Below are 18,597 nucleotides of genomic sequence, written 5' to 3'. Positions count from 1 at the left end.
CTTCAGATTTGAAGGAAACAGGCACATTTATTTGGGCTGCAATCTGAGATGCAGTTAACTGGATCTTGAGAGTCAGTTTCATCATAGTGCTTGATGGTTTTTGAGACTGCAATTAAAGAAACGTTCAATGTTCTTGGAATTTTCCGGATTGGCTGACCTTCATGTCTTTAAAGTAACGATGGACTGTTGTTTCTCTTTGCTCATTTGATCTGTTCTTGCCATAATATGGACTTGGTCTTTTACCAAATCTTCTGTATACCACCCCTACCTTTTCACAACACAACTGATAGTCTCAAACGCATTAAGAAGGAAAGAAATTTCACAACTTTTAACAAGGCACACCTGTTATTTGAAACTCATTCCACCTCATGAAGCTGGTTAAGAGAATGCCAAGAGTGTGCAAAGCTGTCAAAGAGTAGCTACTTTGAAGAATCTCATATTTTGATTTAACACTTTTTTTTGGTTACTTCCATATGTATTATTTAATAGTTTGTCTTCACTATTATTCTACAATGTAGAAAATAGTAAAAATAAAGAGAAACCCTTGTATGAGTAGGTGTCGTAACTTTTGACTGGTACTGTATATATATTGTTTTGATAAACAGGTGAGGCTCAAAACAGAATAGATGAGAAGTATTCCCATCAATTTTATGACAGAAATGACCTTTATGCATTCTCCGAGTTTAATTCTCATCAGGATAAATTCTTGCAAGAGAGACCTGTTAAAGAGACTGAATCCCTGGCCAGTGTTGTATTTCCTGCCATTTCTCTCATTTCTTACTGTTATCCTGTCTTTTGATATATCTAAAATGAATGTTTTGAAATGATTTGAGCTTGATTTGACTTAATTTGCTCAACCTTTTCCAGGACGGAACAGGGATCCCATTGCAGTACTGGGGCGTGTTCGACGGTCATGCAGGCTCAGGGTGTGCCATCATGGCATCTAAACTCCTCCATCGCCTCATCAGAGACAGACTGGGGGACATCGCCCACCTGCTGGAGAACCCCTCCGTGACACCCCCTATCTGCCTGGCCAAGAACGGCAGCCCCTACCAGCTGGAGGTGAAGAAGGGATCAAATTCCACCCAGGACCCAGAGGACCCTAATGCCATCACTGACCCCTCCATCCGCTTCCACATGGAGAAGACTGTCAGTCTGGAGAGTCTGATCATGGGCATCATAGAAAACGCCTTCAAACAGATGGTAAGACACAGGCGAACGCTCACGGCATATCACCTTAAATTTGTGAAGTAGTATTCTACTCGTCTCAGCAAAGCCTGGGCGTCCAAGAGAAAATGTTGGTTTCCAGAATCAAATGCAAAGATTTATTTTTAGGCAGTCTTATCTGTCAATAATTGTAAACATTTCATCTTAAGTATAACCTCATCATAGGGCTGCTAACTTCCTTCTATTACCCAATGAGTGAATAACCTTTTGTTTCCGGTTGATTACAGGATGAACTGATAGAGAAGGAGAAGACGTCCTTTACCATCTCTGGTGGGTGTTGTGCCTTGGCTGCCATCCATTTAATGGGGAAGCTCTATGTTGCCAATGCTGGAGATAGCAGGTAGGTCAACTGCAGGTCAAACTCTAATAGCAGCAGATTGATTAATGCCCATAATGACTAATGAATTACAGGCCTACTTGTTGTACATATTCCATGTTTTCAATGCAGAGTTGAATGACTGAAAGAGAGGTTAAAGGAAGTGACAACATGATGCCCATAGCCATTAATTCAAAGAAAGCTGTTCCCGTTGGTCATGCTCAAATTCACAAACCGCAGTTCTTATGACCTCTGCTGGCCGCTCTTTGTATGGCAACACCATTCATCATGTACTGTAAACTCCTGGTAGAATATGCACATAAACACAGATCTAGGATTGCTATAGTGTTTTCAAATGTTAACCTCAACCATTAGGGGGGAACAATTTTACTTTAGATCAGTGTCTTGGAGCAATAATCATCCTCTAACATGCTGTGCTGACCCTCTTAACCCAACATTAACTATCCAGAGTGTCCTCCTGATATGGGGTCACATTATGGTTTCTGTCTTTGTCTTTATACAGAACTTTGTCCCTCCCATATAAAAAAATAATCACTACTCATTCTACTTTGGTTCTTACTCTGTTTCTACAGAGCCATCATCATCCGTAACAATGAGGTCATCCCCATGTCCAACGAGTTCACACCTGAGTCTGAGAGGCAGCGCCTGCAGTATCTGGTGAGGACGGGGTTAATGCATTTATTTATGTTTTCCTTATCTAAAAAAATAAAACATACATTTAAAAAAAATATAGTTCACTCAAATTAAAGTGTGAACCTTTGCCAGACTTTAGAGGTCTGAAAACATCTGACAAACTTTGGTTTGAAAGTGTAATGTCCCTTTAACCAGGTGAGTCCCATCACCACGAGATATGAATAGCTTTTTCAAGGGTGCCTTGGCCAAGAGGAGGACACACGGGGGAGGGAGGATATTGCAATTTAACGTATGATTCAGACTACATCTTTATGCATTGACTGTCTGTTGGTCTAAATTAAGCTGGAGTGGGTGGCTGTGTGGGAGAGTGGTGGAACCCTCAGGAAAGGGAATGAAAAGTACCAAGTTTGTGTTTCACAGTTATATAATGTTCTACTGTCACTTTTCCTACTGCTATGATACTTCCTGTAGGATCTGTTTGTTGCTCCATTTACACTAAAAATATACTTTTGGTCATGTAGTGTATGTGGACACCTGCTCGTCGAACATCTCATTCCAAAAATCATCAGCATTAATATGGAGTTGGTCTGCCACCTTTTGCTGCTATAACAGCCTCCACTTTTCTGGGAAGGCTTTCCACTAGATGTTGGAACTAGGGATGCGCGATATATCGGTAAGCATATCAGAATCGGCCGATATTAGATAAAAATGCCAACAATCGGCCCGATGTCTAGTTTAACGCCGATGAGTAAAACCAATGTCAAGCTGCCGTGTGTACCTATATAAAGTTAGGTCGAAGACTTAATGATGCCACAAGAAATATAGTGCAACACAGCATTCCTAACCTGGCCCACAATGTCTGCTGTATGGATCGAGCAGTCAACAAGTTTGAAAGAGTAAGAACATTTCAGCGAGACCACTCAAAGGCGAAATCCATTAAAATGCCAAGATAATGGAATTCATTGCCCTTGATAATCAACAGTTTTCTGTCGTGGATGATGTTGGCTTTTGCCCGACTGGTCGAGCCCCGGTACACACTACCAAGTAGGCGCTATTTTTCAGATGTTGCCCTACCGGAGTTACACAGTATTGTTGAAACTCACATCCATGAGCTACTTGCTATGGGCGTCACTGCTATTAGCCTTACGACTGACATATGGGCCAGCGATGTCAGCCTCATGAGCATTACGAGTGTGACAGCAGTGGGTCGGCGAGGATTTCGTACTGCGGAAAGCCGTATTGCATGCTCAAGAATGTGCTGGTTCACATACCGCTGATGCCAATTCAGTGGCATTGAGAACATGTTTGAAACATGAACACTCCCAGCTCCAATCGAACAACTAACTCGAGAAATAAGCTCAGCTGTGTCTGCAGCAGACGTGATACCCTGTCATGGCATTGAAACGCCTGCTCAACAAAAATGCCAACACAGACCGTGGGGTTAACTTGGAAAAGTACTCTCCTAGAGGCTGTGAATCACCATGCTCGATGCTTGGTACAATGACCGCCACTTCGATGCAGACAAGAAACAGGGTTTACGTGAAATGTTACAGACACAGCTGGACAAGATGGAACGGACACAGTGACAGTGCCCACCGAGGAAAAGAGGCCACGGACAGAAAGAGCTGAAACGTCCTGCTTGACACGTATGATGAAATCCTGGTTGAGACTGAACAAATGAACCAGCACAGCAAGTAAGTTAAGGAAATAGGTTTTGATTATGGGCTCAAGTAGCACAGCGGTCTAAGGCACTTGCATCTCAGTGCTAGAAGCATTACTACAGACACACGGGTTCAAATCCAGGCTGTATCACAACCGGCTGTAAATGCCAACAAAATAACTTTTTGGTCAGTGTGTTTTTACTATTTAACTTTCATAAAATGCTAAAAGGCCACAAAAATCTTAAATAACAGTTATCGGTATGTCGGTGCATCCCTAGTTGGAACATTGCAGCGGGAACTTGCATCCATTCAGCCACAAAAGCATTAGTGAGATCGGGCACGGATGTTGGGCGATTAGGCCTGGCTCGCAGTCGGCATTCCAATTCATCCCAAAGGTGTTCGATGTGGGTCTCGGCTCTTTGCAGGCCAGTCAAGCTCTTCCACAATGATCTCGACAAACCATTTCTGTATGGACCTCGCTATGTGCATGGGGGAATTGTCATGCTGAAACAGGAAAGGGCCTTCCCCAAACTGTTGCCACAAAGTTGGAAGCACAGAATCATCTACAATGTCATTGTATGCTGTAGCATTAAGATTTCCCTTCACTGGAACTAAGGGGCCTAGCCCGAACCATGAAAAACAGCCCCAGACCATAATTTCCCCTCCACCAAACTTTACAGTTGCACTACGCATTCAGGCAGGGGCGGCGAGATAGTCCAACGCTCTAACCACTAGGCTAGTAACTGAAATGTTGCAAGTTCATATCCCCGAGCTGACAAGGCTGTCGTTCTGCCCCTGAACAGGCAGTTAACCCACTGTTCCTAGGCCGTCATTGAAAATAAGAATTTGTTCTTTTATCTTTATTTAACTAGGCAAGTCAGTTAAGAACAAATTCTTATTTTCAATGACAGCCTATGAACAGTGGGTTAACTGCCTGTTCAGGGACAGAACAACAGATTTGTACCTTGTCAGCTCAGGGATTTGAAATTGGAACCTTCCGGTTACTAGTCCAACGCTCTAACCACTAGGCTACCCTGCCACCCCTTAACTGACTTGCCTAGTTAAATAAAGGTAAAATAAAAAAGATAGCGTTCTCCTGGCATCCGCCAAACTCAGCTTTGTCCATCCAGATCCATCACTTCAGAGAACGCATTTCCACTGCTCCAGAGTCCAATGACAGCGAGCTTTACAACCAGAGGACAGACTATTTTTTATGCGCTTCAGCACTTGACGGTCCTGTTCTGTGACATAGTGTGGCCTAAAACTTTGTGGTTGATCCATTGTTACTCCTATAAGTTTCCACTTCACAATAACAGCACTTACAGTTGACCAGGGCAGCTCAAGCAGGGTATACATGTGACGAACTGACTTGTTGGAAAGGTGGCATCCTAGGACAGTGCCACATTGAAAGTCACTGAGCTCTTCAGTAAGACCATTCTACTGCCAATGGCAATCTTAATTTTCAACCAAGTACGTTAATACATCCAGAGGAATTCCAACCACTTATCACAATTAACCCACAGTGCATTAAATCTACCATTCTACTGCCAATGTTTTCCTATGGAGATTGCATGCATGCTCATTTTATACATCAGTCAGCAACGGGTGAGGCTGAAATGAACAAATCCACTCATTTGAAGTGATATCCACATACGTTTAGCTCAGTTGGTAGAGCATGGCGCTTGTAACGCCAGGGTAGTGGGTTCAATCCCCGGGACCACCCATACGTAGAATGTATGCACACATGACTGTAAGTCGCTTTGGATAAAAGCGTCTGCTAAATGGCATATATTATTATTATATTATTTGTGTACATATAGTGTACGATTCGTAAGAGCCATTTCATCACAAGTCAATTTGACACGACAGTTTGAACACGCATATAGTTTTGGCAACGTTCGCTCTGCTCTGTGTCCCTGCAGGGCTTCCTGAGACCGGAGCTGTTGGGGAATGAGTTCACACACTTGGAGTTCCCTCGCAGGATCCAGCACAAGGAGCTGGACAAGAAGATGCTCTTCAGGGACCACACAATGAACGGCTGGTAAGTTACAGCTGTTGTCGAACAACACAGGGTTGAATTTGTTACCCTTGTTGTTGCCCTATAAAATCCTCTGACCGTGTACAGGATCAAGAGATAAAAGAAGTGGGCCATATACTTCTTGAAGAATATAATCACTAATCCCTAACCCGTGATCCTGTTGGTTTGTTGCAGGGCTTACAAGACCATCATAGAAGACGACCTCAAGTTCCCGCTTATATATGGAGAGGGTAAAAAGGTGAAGGGCTTTGTCATGTTTATGGACTGAGTACTGGTGGACATCAGAACAGCACAGTATATATGCATGGCCATAGACAGGGCCACGGTAGTTTGTTAAGAACCACATTACCACCTGACTGGGTAAAACCCTGCCCAAGTCATGGGACATTTTGATATGCACAGTACAGTAGACCTTGGTCTTCAAACAAAATGTAGATTTACTGTTGTCCATCTGCCCTAATCATGTTACCCCTGACAGGAAGAAACCTTTGTGTATGCTTAGCTATTAGTTCACCAGCAGGACAGATATAGCAAGATTATAACTTTTAGTTATTCATTCCGCTGTATGTGTGGGAGGACTTCTCATGCAAATTCATGGTTGTTGCTGAACTATCCCAGTCTTTCGCTGTGTGGTAAAAGAGACACTGAGAACATTATTTTCCCACGCAGAAAAGTGCTCCTGAGTCACTAATCCCCCCCTAAGTGGATTTTCCGAGAATCAAGGAACACCCACAGGCACTAACCCAGATCACTCACGGTGTTTGTGTTGTGCGTAGGCCCGTGTCATGGCCACCATTGGGGTAACACGTGGCCTAGGGGATCATGACCTGAAGGTGTACAACTCCAACATCTACATCAAACCCTTTCTCTCCTGCTGCCCAGAGGTGAGTAAGAGGTCATGCTGTCTGTGTCTAGAACCATGTATCATACACCATATGTAAGATGATGGCTAGAAGCATCTCAGTGTGTTCCAAAGCTTGGAGGACATCTAATAACACATTTTACTTTATTTTGGCTCATCAGTGAACATATTGTCCAATATTTTATTGAATATCCCTCATTTGTTGTCCCTCCCTATTATCTGTCCCTCTTATCCGTCGCTCCTCCCTCCCATGTCGCCCCTCCCTCCCTCCCATCTGCCGCTCCTCCCTCCCTCCCATCTGTCGCTCCTCCCTCCCTCCCTCCCATCTGTCGCTCCTCCCTCCCTCCCATCTGTCGCTCCCCTCCCTCCCTCCCATCTGTCGCTCCTCCCTCCTCCCTCCCATCTGTCGCTCCTCCCTCCCTCCCTCCCATCTGTCGCTCCTCCCTCCCTCCCATCTGTCCTCCCTCCCATCTGTCGCTCCTCCCTCCCTCCCTCCCTCCCATCTGTCGCTCCTCCCTCCCTCATTCCCATCTGTCGCTCCTCCCTCCCTCCCATCTGTCGCTCCTCCCTCCCTCCCCATCTGTCTCTCTTCCCTCCCTCCCTCCCTCCCCCTCCCTCCCATCTGTCTCTCTTCCATCTGTCCCTCCCCCATCTGTCGCTCCTCCCTCCCTCCCATCTGTCCCTCCTCCCTCCCTCCCTCTGTCGCTCCTCCCTCCCTCCCTCCCATCTGTCGCTCCTCCCTCCCTCCCTCCCATCTGTCGCTCCTCCCTCCCTCCCTCCCATCTGTCGCTCCTCCCTCCCTCCCCCATCTGTCGCTCCTCCCTCCCTCCCTCCCATCTGTCGCTCCTCCCTCCCTCCCTCCCATCTGTCGCTCCTCCTTCCCTCCCTCCCATCTGTCGCTCCTCCCTCCCTCCCTCCCATCTGTCGCTCCTCCCTCCCTCCCATCTGTCGCTCCTCCCTCCCTCCCATCTGTCGCTCCTCCTTCCCTCCCCCCCATCTGTCGCTCCTCCCTCCCTCCCTCCCATCTGTCGCTCCTCCCTCCCTCCCTCCCATCTGTCGCTCCTCCCTCCCTCCCATCTGTCGCTCCTCCCTCCCTCCCATCTGTCCTCCTCCCTCCCTCCCTCCCATCTGTCCCTCCTCCCTCCCTCCCTCTGTCGCTCCTCCCTCCCTCCCTCTGTCACTCCTCCCTCCCTCCCATCTGTCGCTCCTCCCTCCCTCCCATCTGTCGATCCTCCCTCCCTCCCATCTGTCGCTCCTCCCTCCCTCCCATCTGTCGCTCCTCCCTCCCTCCCATCTGTCGCTCCTCCCACCCTCCCTCCCATCTGTCCCTCCTCCCTCCCTCCCTCTGTCGCTCCTCCCTCCCTCCCTCCCTCTGTCACTCCTCCCTCCCTCCCTCCCTCTGTCACTCCTCCCTCCCTCCCTCCCATCTGTCGCTCCTCCCTCCCTCCCTCCCATCTGTCGCTCCTCTGTCTGTCGCTCCTCCCTCCCTCCCCCTCCCATCTGTCGCTCCTCCCTCCCTCCCATCTGTCCCTCCTCCCTCCCTCCCTCTGTCGCTCCTCCCTCCCTCCCTCCCATCTGTCCCTCCTCCCTCCCTCCATCTGTCCCTCCTCCCTCCCTCCCTCTGTCGCTCCTCCCTCCCTCCCTCCCATCTGTCGCTCCTCCCTCCCTCCCTCCCATCTGTCGCTCCTCCCTCCCTCCCATCTGTCGATCCTCCCTCCCTCCCATCTGTCGCTCCTCCCTCCCTCCCATCTGTCGCTCCTCCCTCCCTCCCATCTGTCGCTCCTCCCTCCCTCCCATCTGTCGCTCCTCCCTCCCTCCCATCTGTCGCTCCTCCCTCCCTCCCATCTGTCGCTCCTCCTCCCTCCCTCCCATCTGTCGCTCCTCCCTCCCTCCCTCCCATCCCTCCCTCCCATCTGTCCCTCCCTCCCTCCCATCTGTCCTCCCTCCCTCTGTCGCTCCTCCCTCCCTCCCTCCCATCTGTCGCTCCTCCCTCCCTCCCATCTGTCCCTCCTCCCTCCCTCCCCCTCCCATCTGTCGCTCCTCCCTCCCTCCCATCTGTCCCTCCTCCCTCCCTCCCATCTGTCCCTCCTCCCTCCCTCCCATCTGTCCCCTCCTCCCTCCCTCCCATCTGTCGCTCCTCCTCCCTCCCTCCCATCTGTCGCTCCTCCCTCCCTCCCATCTGTCGCTCCTCCCTCCCTCCCATCTGTCGCTCCTCCCTCCCTCCCATCTGTCGCTCCTCCCTCCCTCCCATCTGTCGCTCCTCCCTCCCTCCCATCTGTCGCTCCTCCCTCCCTCCCATCCCTCCCTCCTCCCATCTGTCGCTCCTCCCTCCCTCCCATCTGTCGCTCCTCCCTCCCTCCCTCCCTCCCATCTGTCGCTCCTCCCTCCCTCCCTCCCATCTGTCGCTCCTCCCTCCCTCCCTCTGTCGCTCCTCCCTCCCTCCCTCTGTCACTCCTCCCTCCCTCCCTCCCATCTGTCGCTCCTCCCTCCCTCCCATCTGTCGCTCCTCCCTCCCTCCCATCTGTCGCCCCTCCCACCCTCCCTCCCATCTGTCGCCCCTCCCACCCTCCCTCCCATCTGTCCCTCCTCCCTCCCTCCCTCTGTCGCTCCTCCCTCCCTCCCTCTGTCACTCCTCCCTCCCTCCCTCCCATCTGTCGCTCCTCCCTCCCTCCCTCCCATCTGTTGCTCCTCTGTCTGTCGCTCCTCCCTCCCATCTGTCCCTCCTCCCTCCCTCCCTCTGTCGCTCCTCCCTCCCTCCCTCCCATCTGTCGCTCCTCCCTCCCTCCCTCCCATCTGTCGCTCCTCCCTCCCTCCCATCTGTCCCTCCTCCCTCCCTCCCTCTGTCGCTCCTCCCTCCCTCCCTCCCATCTGTCGCTCCTCCCTCCCTCCCTCCCATCTGTCGCTCCTCCCTCCCTCCCTCCCATCTGTCGCTCCTCCCTCCCTCCCTCCCATCTGTCGCTCCTCCCTCCCTCCCTCCCATCTGTCGCTCCTCCCTCCCTCCCATCTGTCGCTCCTCCCTCCCTCCTCATTCCCATCTGTCGCTCCTCCCTCCCTCCCTCCCTCCCATCTGTCCCTCCTCCCTCCCTCCCTCTGTCGCTCCTCCCTCCCTCCCTCTGTCGCTCCTCCCTCCCTCCCTCTGCCCATCTGTCCCTCCTCCCTCCCTCCCTCCCTCCCATCTGTCCCTCCTCCCTCCCCCTCCCATCTGTCCCTCCTCCCTCCCTCCCTCCCATCTGTCCCTCCTCCCCCTCCCATCCCTCCCTCCCTCCCTCCCATCTGTCGCTCCTCCCTCCCTCCCTCCCATCTGTCGCTCCTCCCTCCCTCCCTCCCATCTGTCGCTCCTCCCTCCCTCCCTCCCATCTGTCGCTCCTCCCTCCCTCCCTCCCATCTGTCGCTCCTCCCTCCCTCCCTCCCATCTGTCGCTCCTCCCTCCCTCCCTCCCATCTGTCGCTCCTCCCTCCCTCCCTCCCATCTGTCGCTCCTCCCTCCCTCCCTCCCATCTGTCGCTCCTCCCTCCCTCCCCCATCTGTCGCTCCTCCCCCTCCCTCCCATCTGTCGCTCCTCCCTCCCTCCCATCTGTCGCTCCTCCCTCCCTCCCATCTGTCGCTCCTCCCTCCCTCCCATCTGTCCCTCCTCCTCCCTCCCTCCCATCTGTCGCTCCTCCCTCCCTCCCTCTGTCCCTCCTCCCTCCCTCCCTCCCATCTGTCGCTCCTCCCTCCCTCCCATCTGTCCCTCCTCCCTCCCTCCCTCCCATCTGTCCCTCCTCCCTCCCTCCCTCTGTTCTGTCCCCCTCCCTCCCTCCCTCCCATCTGTTGCTCCTCCCTCCCTCCCTCTGTTGCTCCTCCCTCCCTCCCATCTGTCGCTCCTCCCTCCCTCCCTCCCATCTGTCGCTCCTCCCTCCCTCCCTCCCATCTGTCGCTCCTCCCTCCCTCCCTCCCATCTGTCCCTCCTCCCTCCCTCCCTCCCATCTGTCCCTCCTCCCTCCCTCCCTCCCATCTGTCGCTCCTCCCTCCCTCCCATCTGTCGCTCCTCCCTCCCTCCCATCCTCCCATCTGTCGCTCCTCCCTCCCATCTGTCGCTCCTCCCTCCCATCTGTCGCTCCCCCATCCCATCTGTCGCTCCTCCCTCCCATCTGTCGCTCCTCCCTCCCATCTGTCGCCCCTCCCTCCCATCTGTCACTCCTCCCTCCCATCTGTCGCTCCTCCCTCCCTCCCTCCCATCTGTCGCTCCTCCCTCCCTCCCATCTGTCGCCCTCCCTCCCTCCCATCTGTCACTCCTCCTCCCTCCCCCATCTGTCCCTCCTCCCTCCCTCCCTCCCATCTGTCGCTCCTCCCTCCCTCCCATCTGTCGCTCCTCCCTCCCTCCCATCTGTCGCTCCTCCCTCCCTCCCTCCCATCTGTCCCCTCCCTCCCATCCCTCCTCCCTCCCATCTGTCGCTCCTCCCCCATCCCTCCCATCTGTCGCTCCTCCCTCCCATCTGTCGCTCCTCCCTCCCTCCCTCCCATCTGTCGCTCCTCCCTCCCATCTGTCGCTCCTCCCTCCCATCTGTCGCTCCTCCCTCCCATCTGTCGCTCCTCCCTCCCATCTGTCGCTCCTCCCTCCCTCCCATCTGTCGCTCCCTCCCCCTCCCATCTGTCGCCCCTCCCTCCCATCTGTCGCCCTCCCTCCCTCCCTCCCATCTGTCGCTCCTCCCTCCCTCCCTCCCATCTGTCCTCCTCCTCCCTCCCTCCCATCTGTCGCCCTCCCTCCCTCCCTCCCATCTGTCCCTCCTCCTCCCTCCCATCTGTCGCTCCCATCCCATCTGTCGCTCCTCCCTCCCTCCCTCCCCCATCTGTCCCTCCTCCCTCCCTCCCTCCCATCTGTCGCTCCTCCCTCCCTCCCTCCCATCTGTCGCTCCTCCCTCCCTCCCTCTGTTGCTCCTCCCTCCCTCCCATCTGTCGCTCCTCCCTCCCTCCCTCCCATCTGTCCCTCCTCCCTCCCTCCCTCCCATCTGTCCCTCCTCCCTCCCTCCCATCTGTCCCTCCTCCCTCCCTCCCCCATCTGTCCCTCCCTCCCTCCCTCTGTCGCTCCCATCTGTCGCTCCTCCCTCCCTCCCATCTGTCGCCTCCCTCCCTCCCTCCCATCTGTCGCTCCTCCCTCCCATCTGTCCATCTGTCGCTCCTCCCTCCCATCTCCCATCTCTGTCGCTCCTCCCTCCCTCCCATCCCATGTCGCTCCTCCCCCTCCCCCTCCCATCTGTCCCTCCTCCCCCTCCCTCCCATCTGTCCCTCCTCCCTCCCTCCCATCTGTCCCTCCTCCCTCCCTCCCTCCCATCTGTCGCTCCTCCCTCCCTCCCTCTGTTGCTCCTCCCTCCCTCCCTCCCATCTGTCCCTCCTCCCTCCCTCCCTCCCATCTGACCCTCCTCCCTCCCTCCCTCCCATCTGTCCCTCCTCCCTCCCTCCCTCCCATCTGTCGCTCCTCCCTCCCTCCCTCTGTCGCTCCTCCCTCCCATCTGTCGCTCCTCCCTCCCATCTGTCGCTCCTCCCTCCCTCCCTCCCTCCCTCCCATCTGTCGCTCCTCCCATCTGTCCATCTGTCGCTCCTCCCTCCCATCTGTCGCCCCTCCCTCCCATCTGTCGCTCCTCCCTCCCATCTGTCCTCCCTCCCTCCCATCTGTCGCTCCTCCCTCCCGTCCATCTGTCGCTCCTCCCTCCCTCCCATCTGTCGCTCCTCCCTCCCTCCCTCCCATCTGTCGCTCCTCCCTCCCTCCCATCTGTCGCTCCTCCCTCCCTCCCATCTGTCGCTCCTCCCTCCCTCCCATCTGTCGCTCCTCCCTCCCTCCCATCTGTCGCTCCTCCCTCCCTCCCATCTGTCGCTCCTCCCTCCCTCCCATCTGTCGCTCCTCCCTCCCTCCCATCTGTCGCTCCTCCCTCCCTCCCATCTGTCGCTCCTCCCTCCCTCCCATCTGTCGCTCCCCCTCCCTCCCATCTGTCGCTCCTCCCTCCCTCCCATCTGTCGCTCCTCCCTCCCTCCCATCTGTCGCTCCTCCCTCCCTCCCATCTGTCGCTCCTCCCTCCCTCCCATCTGTCGCTCCTCCCTCCCTCCCATCTGTCGCTCCTACAGGTGATTGTGTACGACATGTCTGAGTTCAAGCATGGCCCAAATGACGTGCTGGTGATGGGTACAGATGGGCTGTGGGACGTGACCACAGACAGGGAGGTAGCAGACGCAGTCTCAGGCTTCCTGTCCTGCTGCGAGCCCACTGATCCTGTGAGGTATGTACTGTAATCTCCAGTCTACACAGTCCAGTATATGTTCATGCTGCTTTGTCTATAATCTAAAAACAGTATACAGCCATGTTGCTTTGGTAAGTCGCTCTGGATAAGAGCGTCTGCTAAATGACTTAAATGTAAATATAAATGGTAGCTTGCATGCATCAAATCTATTAATTACATTTATGATGAACAATATTTTGCAAGCCGGCAAGGTACACTCCATTTGTAAGAATCAACCGCTTATCAAAAAATGTGTAAGATAAATATTCCTATCCTTGCAAAGTACTTCCCTTTCGAGAGCCATTGAACTATGCACTGATTCAGGGGTGTCTGAAGAACCACAGGGATGAACAGACCAGAGCCAAAGAATGTCAGGGCAATGGGGCATTCAACTAATATAGGCGTATAAAGACCAGATAAAACCTGAACATGAGGACTAAGTCATATCTGGACTAGGCCAACATGTCAATGGAGGGTCCACATTCAGAAACCAAACAAATGCAGAGACACAGTAACAGGCTACACATTCTAACAGTGATATGTTAATACTTCCTTACGCATGACACAATAGCTTGTGCAACGCACTGGTAGCAGTTTTCCAACTAGCCATTCCTTGATCATTTCTTTGTTCTTGATTTGGAAGAAATACAATAATAATTCTTAAACGTTCGTGTCCAGTTGCAGGTGGTATTCCATAAAATATTGATTATTCATTAGGATATTAAATCCACTTCTTATTAAAAAAAAATACAGCAGCATACCACCCTGCATACCACTGCTGGCTTGCTTCTGAAGCTAAGCAGGGTTGGTCCTGGTCAGTTCCTGGATGGGAGACCAGATGCTGCTGGAAGTGGTGTTGGAGGACCAGTAGGAGGAACTCATTCCTCTGGTCTAAAAAAAATATCCCAATGCCACAGGGCAGTGATTGGGGACACTGGGTGCTGTCTTTTGGATGGGATGGGTGTCCTGACTCTGAGGTCATTAAAGATCCTGTGGTACTTATTGTAAGAGTAGGGGTTGCAGGGTTTTAGTGTCCTGGCTAAATTCCCAATCTGGCCCTCAAACCAGTCACCTAATATTCCCCAGATTACAATTGGCTCATTTAATTGGCTCATTTAATCCCCCTCCTCTCCCCTGTAACTATTCCCCAGGTTCTTGCTGCAAATGAGAACATGTTCTCAGTCAACTTACCTGGTAAAATAACGGATACATGTTTTTTTTTGTTAATTGCAGGAACTAGGAGTTTCTATGCAACAGGGCCACGTGTAGAAGTACATGACAGCGCGTCACACAGTGCGACCAAAACAAACATCTCTCGCTCTATACAAATCGAGAATTTTAATATTCTCTGGCTTTTGGAGTTCCACCTACAACTGGGAACAGAAGTTTATAAGAGAAGTGTCTTCCGAATCGAGAACGAAGAAAGTATCTGCAAGTAATGGTTAGTCGAAAGATTACGGCCGGTGCTTTGCACTAGCTACAGTGTAACCGGTGTATGGAAGCGTTACCATATCACCAGTAGATAATATGGTGAGCAGAACTATAATGCTTCAGTAAACAGCTTGACATAAACATGGAAACGCCATTCGTTTGGTTAATGATCACGCATATGTTAGCATTAGTGTGTGAGCGCTACAAGCAGTACCAAACAATCTAATAATAAAGCATTGTGGTAGCGCGAGAAAATACCAGGACGCGCATTTAAGAGACATGCACGAAGTTCAACAGTAGCGTAAATATGTTAAGGTAGTCAACATTGAACAAACAATAGAGTTGAATGAACGCACGATACGGCCACTCATAGTCTCCTCCCGCTAATGACCGTTCCCCCACTCTTTTTTTGTTGTTGTAGTGAACTCACCTGATCCCAAGTAGAGTATGCTTGGGATTTGATTGACCAACCTACCGGAAGCAGAGAATGGCTCGTTTGCCTTGTCGGTATATAGGAGCTGGGCCTTGTCATGGAAGGATGTGATTCTTATTAGGGGGATACATTGTGAGAGGGCTTATACTATTAGAGTTGCTACCATTAAAAACAGGGTAGATATTGAATATTCAGGTAGCCATGAAAAAAAATGGAAGAAAACACTGAATATTGGTTAGAAAAGGAGGAGTAATCAAAGGATATATCCACTAGAGGTCAGTATCTAGCCTGTACAAATTAGTATGGTAATTTTAAAATGGCAATACCATTTTGAGGAGCACCTCCATAGACACATATTTGGGATGAATTACATTTCAAATTCGATTCATGAACATAAAAAAATACTAATTTGAAATAAATAGCACTTTTCAATGTTTTGACCGCAACCCTGTTTACATCCAGATACACACTGGCCGCTCAGGACCTGTTGATGCGGTCGCGAGGGGTCCTGAAGGAGAGGGGCTGGCGGTTACCCAATGAGAGGCTGGGTTCAGGAGACGACATCACTTGTTATGTGATCCCCTTGGCGGGACCGGTAGGGCCCGAGACAGAGACATGACAGGCCTTGTCCTACCACCCTACCAGGAGAGGACGAACTCCCTAGGACTGACCAGGGTCAATCCTTCCCCCTTACCCCCTCTACCCTGGGGGAAGGGTGAAGAAAACACCTCCCTTTTATAGCGAAGCCTCAGGTTGGAGAGCTGGCTGCTGACACCTGTCAACCGGCCCATCTTCCTGGCTTCTGGAACAACCCACTGGGCTCTAATTATTGTTTTTGTTTGGTACTCATGTAACAGGTGTTCAATGACATTACCTGACCGACCGAAAACATGTCCATTTCTGAAATCTGCTCTTTTTGATCGCTAGTTAACGAGAACCCTCCCCCTGTAGTTTCATGTTTTAATCTTTCTAATTAATTAGCTGATATTTGCGGCAGGATTGGTTTGGCCATATTCTGATAGAAGTGCTTGGTTAGTCGTTTCTAAATACCTCCTTATTACCTTATGACCCCCACATGTGATTTATAGAATGCTAAATTCCTAAAATAATCTAATTTATTGCTTGTGTAGAGTACAGTATGACAGGTGGAGGTAGATGGCCCGGCACATTGTTTAAAATCAAATAGTATGACTGATAGCAATTGAGGGACTAGCATCACATAGGAGTGAAGCCACTGCTCAGAAGGCAGTGGAGCTCTGTGACAAAATAACTACAGTAGTGGCCAAAAGTTTTGAGAATGACACAAATATTAATTTTCACAAAGTCTGCTGCCTCAGTTTGTATGATGGCAATTTGCATATACTCCAGAATGTTACGAAGAGTGATCAGATGAATTGCAAAGTCCCTCTTTGCCATGCAAATGAACTGAATCTCCAGAAAATATTTCCACTGTATTTCAGCCCTGCCACAAAAGGACCAGCTGACATCATGTCAGTGATTCTCTCGTTAACACGGGTGTGAGTGTTGATGAGGACAAGGCTGGAGATCACTCTGTCATGCTGATTGAGTTCGAATAACAGACTGGAAGCTTCAAAAGGAGGGTGGTGCTTGGAATCATTGTTCTTCCTCTGTCAACCATGGTTATCTGCAAGGAAACACGTGCCGTCATCATTGCTTTGCACAAAAAGGGCTTCACAGGCAAGGATATTGCTGCCAGTAAGATTGCACCTAAATCAACCATTTATCAGGTCATCAAGAACTTCAAGGAGAGCGGTTCAATTGTTGTAAAGAAGGATTCAAGGCGCCCAAGTAAGTCCAGCAAGCGCCGGGACCGTCTCCTAAAGTTGATTCAGCTGCGGGATCGGGGCACCACCAGTACAGAGCTTGATCAGGAATGGCAGCAGGCAGGTGTGAGTGCATCTGCACGCACACAGTGAGGCGAAGACTTTTGGAGGATGGCCTGGTGTCAAGAAGGGCAGAAAATAAGCCACTTCTCTCCAGGAAAAACATCAGGGACAGACTGATATTCTGCAAAAGGTACCGGGATTGGACTGCTGAGGACTGAGGTAAAGTCATTTTCTCTGATGAGTCCCCTTTTCGATTGTTTGGGGAATCAGGAAAAAAGCTTGTCCGGAGAAGGCAAGGTGAGCGCTACCATCAGTCCTGTGTCATGCCAACAGTAAAGCATCCTGATACCATTCATGTTTGGGGTTGCTTCTCAGCCAAGGGAGTGGGCTCACTCACAATTTTGCCTAAGTACACAGCTATGAATAAAGAATGGTACCAACACATCCTCCGAGAGCAACTTCTCCCAACCATCCAGGAACAGTTTGGTGATGAACAATGCCTTTTCTAGCATGACGGAGCACATTGCCATAAAAGGCAAAAGTGAATTGCAAAGTGGCTCGGGGAACAAAACATCGATATTTTGGGTCCATGGCCAGGAAACTCCCCAGACCTTAATCCCATTGACAACTTGTGGTCAATCCTCAAGAGGCGGGTGGACAAACAAAACCCCACAAATTCTGACTAACTCCAAGCATTGATTATGCAAGAATGGGCTGCCATCAGTCAGGATGTGGCCCAGAAGTTAATTGACAGCATGCCAGGGCGGATTGCAGAGGTCTTGAAAAATAAGGGTCAACACTGCAAATGTTGACTCTTTGCATCAACCTCATGTAATTGTCAACAAAAAGCCTTTGACACTTATGAAATGCTTGTAATTGTACTTCCGTATTCCATTGTAACATCTGACAAAAATATCTAAAGACACTGAAGCAGCAAACTTTGGAAATTAATATTTGTGTCATTCTCAAAACTTTTGGCCACGACTGTATATGAGCCCTATGTCTAAGGTTGGGAGATGCTTCTGAAACACGGAGGGGAATGTTGCATGAGGAAGATACAAAGAATGAAGTGGAAACTGACTGTTACCAGTCCTGTGCCAGTATTGCAGAAGTTCCAATGTCAAAGCAGCAGTGAATGATGATGGAGGATGTGAAACCTGAAGCACTTTAAGACAGTCAGTCTGATTTAGTGGTTATGTATTCAATGGCACTTGCAATGATTTTTCTTGAATTATGTATGTTTAGAGATATATTTTTGTTTAACTTATTGTTAGTTTTGTCACCATGACAACAAAAAAAAGACAAGGCAGGGCTGAGATGTGCATGACCTTTGTTGTAATATCATCATGTAATATATTCGATCCAAACTCAAATATCAAAGGCTCTTTTGGCATGTAGGTGCCATGTCATTTTGAATTGGAAGGAAGCTATGGTTTCCTTCCTCTCAAAGTGTTCTTATAGAATGTATTGTTTTTGTTGTTGAGTATTGTCTCCCAGATTTAAAAGATCCACAATAGTGTGCTGTACTTTTTTGTACTTTTTATTCTGGATTGACAACTTGTAGTAGATAATCTGTTTGTCAGGATGTGATCAATTTCACTTTACTGCCTTACTACACTCGAGGAGCATTGTGGGCCAGGGACTGTATGTTTATATGTTAACTCGTTAGTATCAAAGTTTTCATTTAGGAGAAGTTGCCAAGACAAATGTATGCCCTCAAATGTCTTACTTCTCTCTTTGATTCTTCTGTTGTTGTTGTTTTATTACATGTTACGTGTAGCCATTATAGGTACGTTTTCCCTAGCTTTTAAGAACGTTGGCTAATAGCTGTATCATAAATATTGCTTTATTTATAATAAAGAGGTAGGGGATCAAGTG

At 50.5% G+C, this 18,597-nt stretch overlaps 1 protein-coding gene across 1 annotated transcript in view; it reads left to right on the top strand.

Moving 5' to 3' along the window:
- ppm1j (protein phosphatase, Mg2+/Mn2+ dependent, 1J) overlaps positions 1-16,451 on the top strand; it is a 59,195-nt gene extending 42,744 nt beyond the window's left edge. The window contains exons 3-10 of the mRNA XM_046336298.1: positions 868-1,203; positions 1,455-1,567; positions 2,137-2,221; positions 5,781-5,899; positions 6,071-6,134; positions 6,673-6,780; positions 12,857-13,008; positions 15,335-16,451. Of these exons, the coding sequence (XP_046192254.1) occupies positions 868-1,203; positions 1,455-1,567; positions 2,137-2,221; positions 5,781-5,899; positions 6,071-6,134; positions 6,673-6,780; positions 12,857-13,008; positions 15,335-15,491 (1,134 nt within the window). The 3' untranslated portion in view covers positions 15,492-16,451. The remainder of the gene's footprint in view (positions 1-867; positions 1,204-1,454; positions 1,568-2,136; positions 2,222-5,780; positions 5,900-6,070; positions 6,135-6,672; positions 6,781-12,856; positions 13,009-15,334) is intronic.
- The last annotated feature ends 2,146 nt before the right edge of the window (positions 16,452-18,597 follow it).

This window comes from Oncorhynchus gorbuscha, linkage group LG03, assembly GCF_021184085.1.
Source record: "Oncorhynchus gorbuscha isolate QuinsamMale2020 ecotype Even-year linkage group LG03, OgorEven_v1.0, whole genome shotgun sequence".
NCBI classification, from domain to species: Eukaryota; Metazoa; Chordata; class Actinopteri; order Salmoniformes; family Salmonidae; genus Oncorhynchus; species Oncorhynchus gorbuscha.
This window is presented reverse-complemented; position numbering and strand designations above follow the sequence as displayed.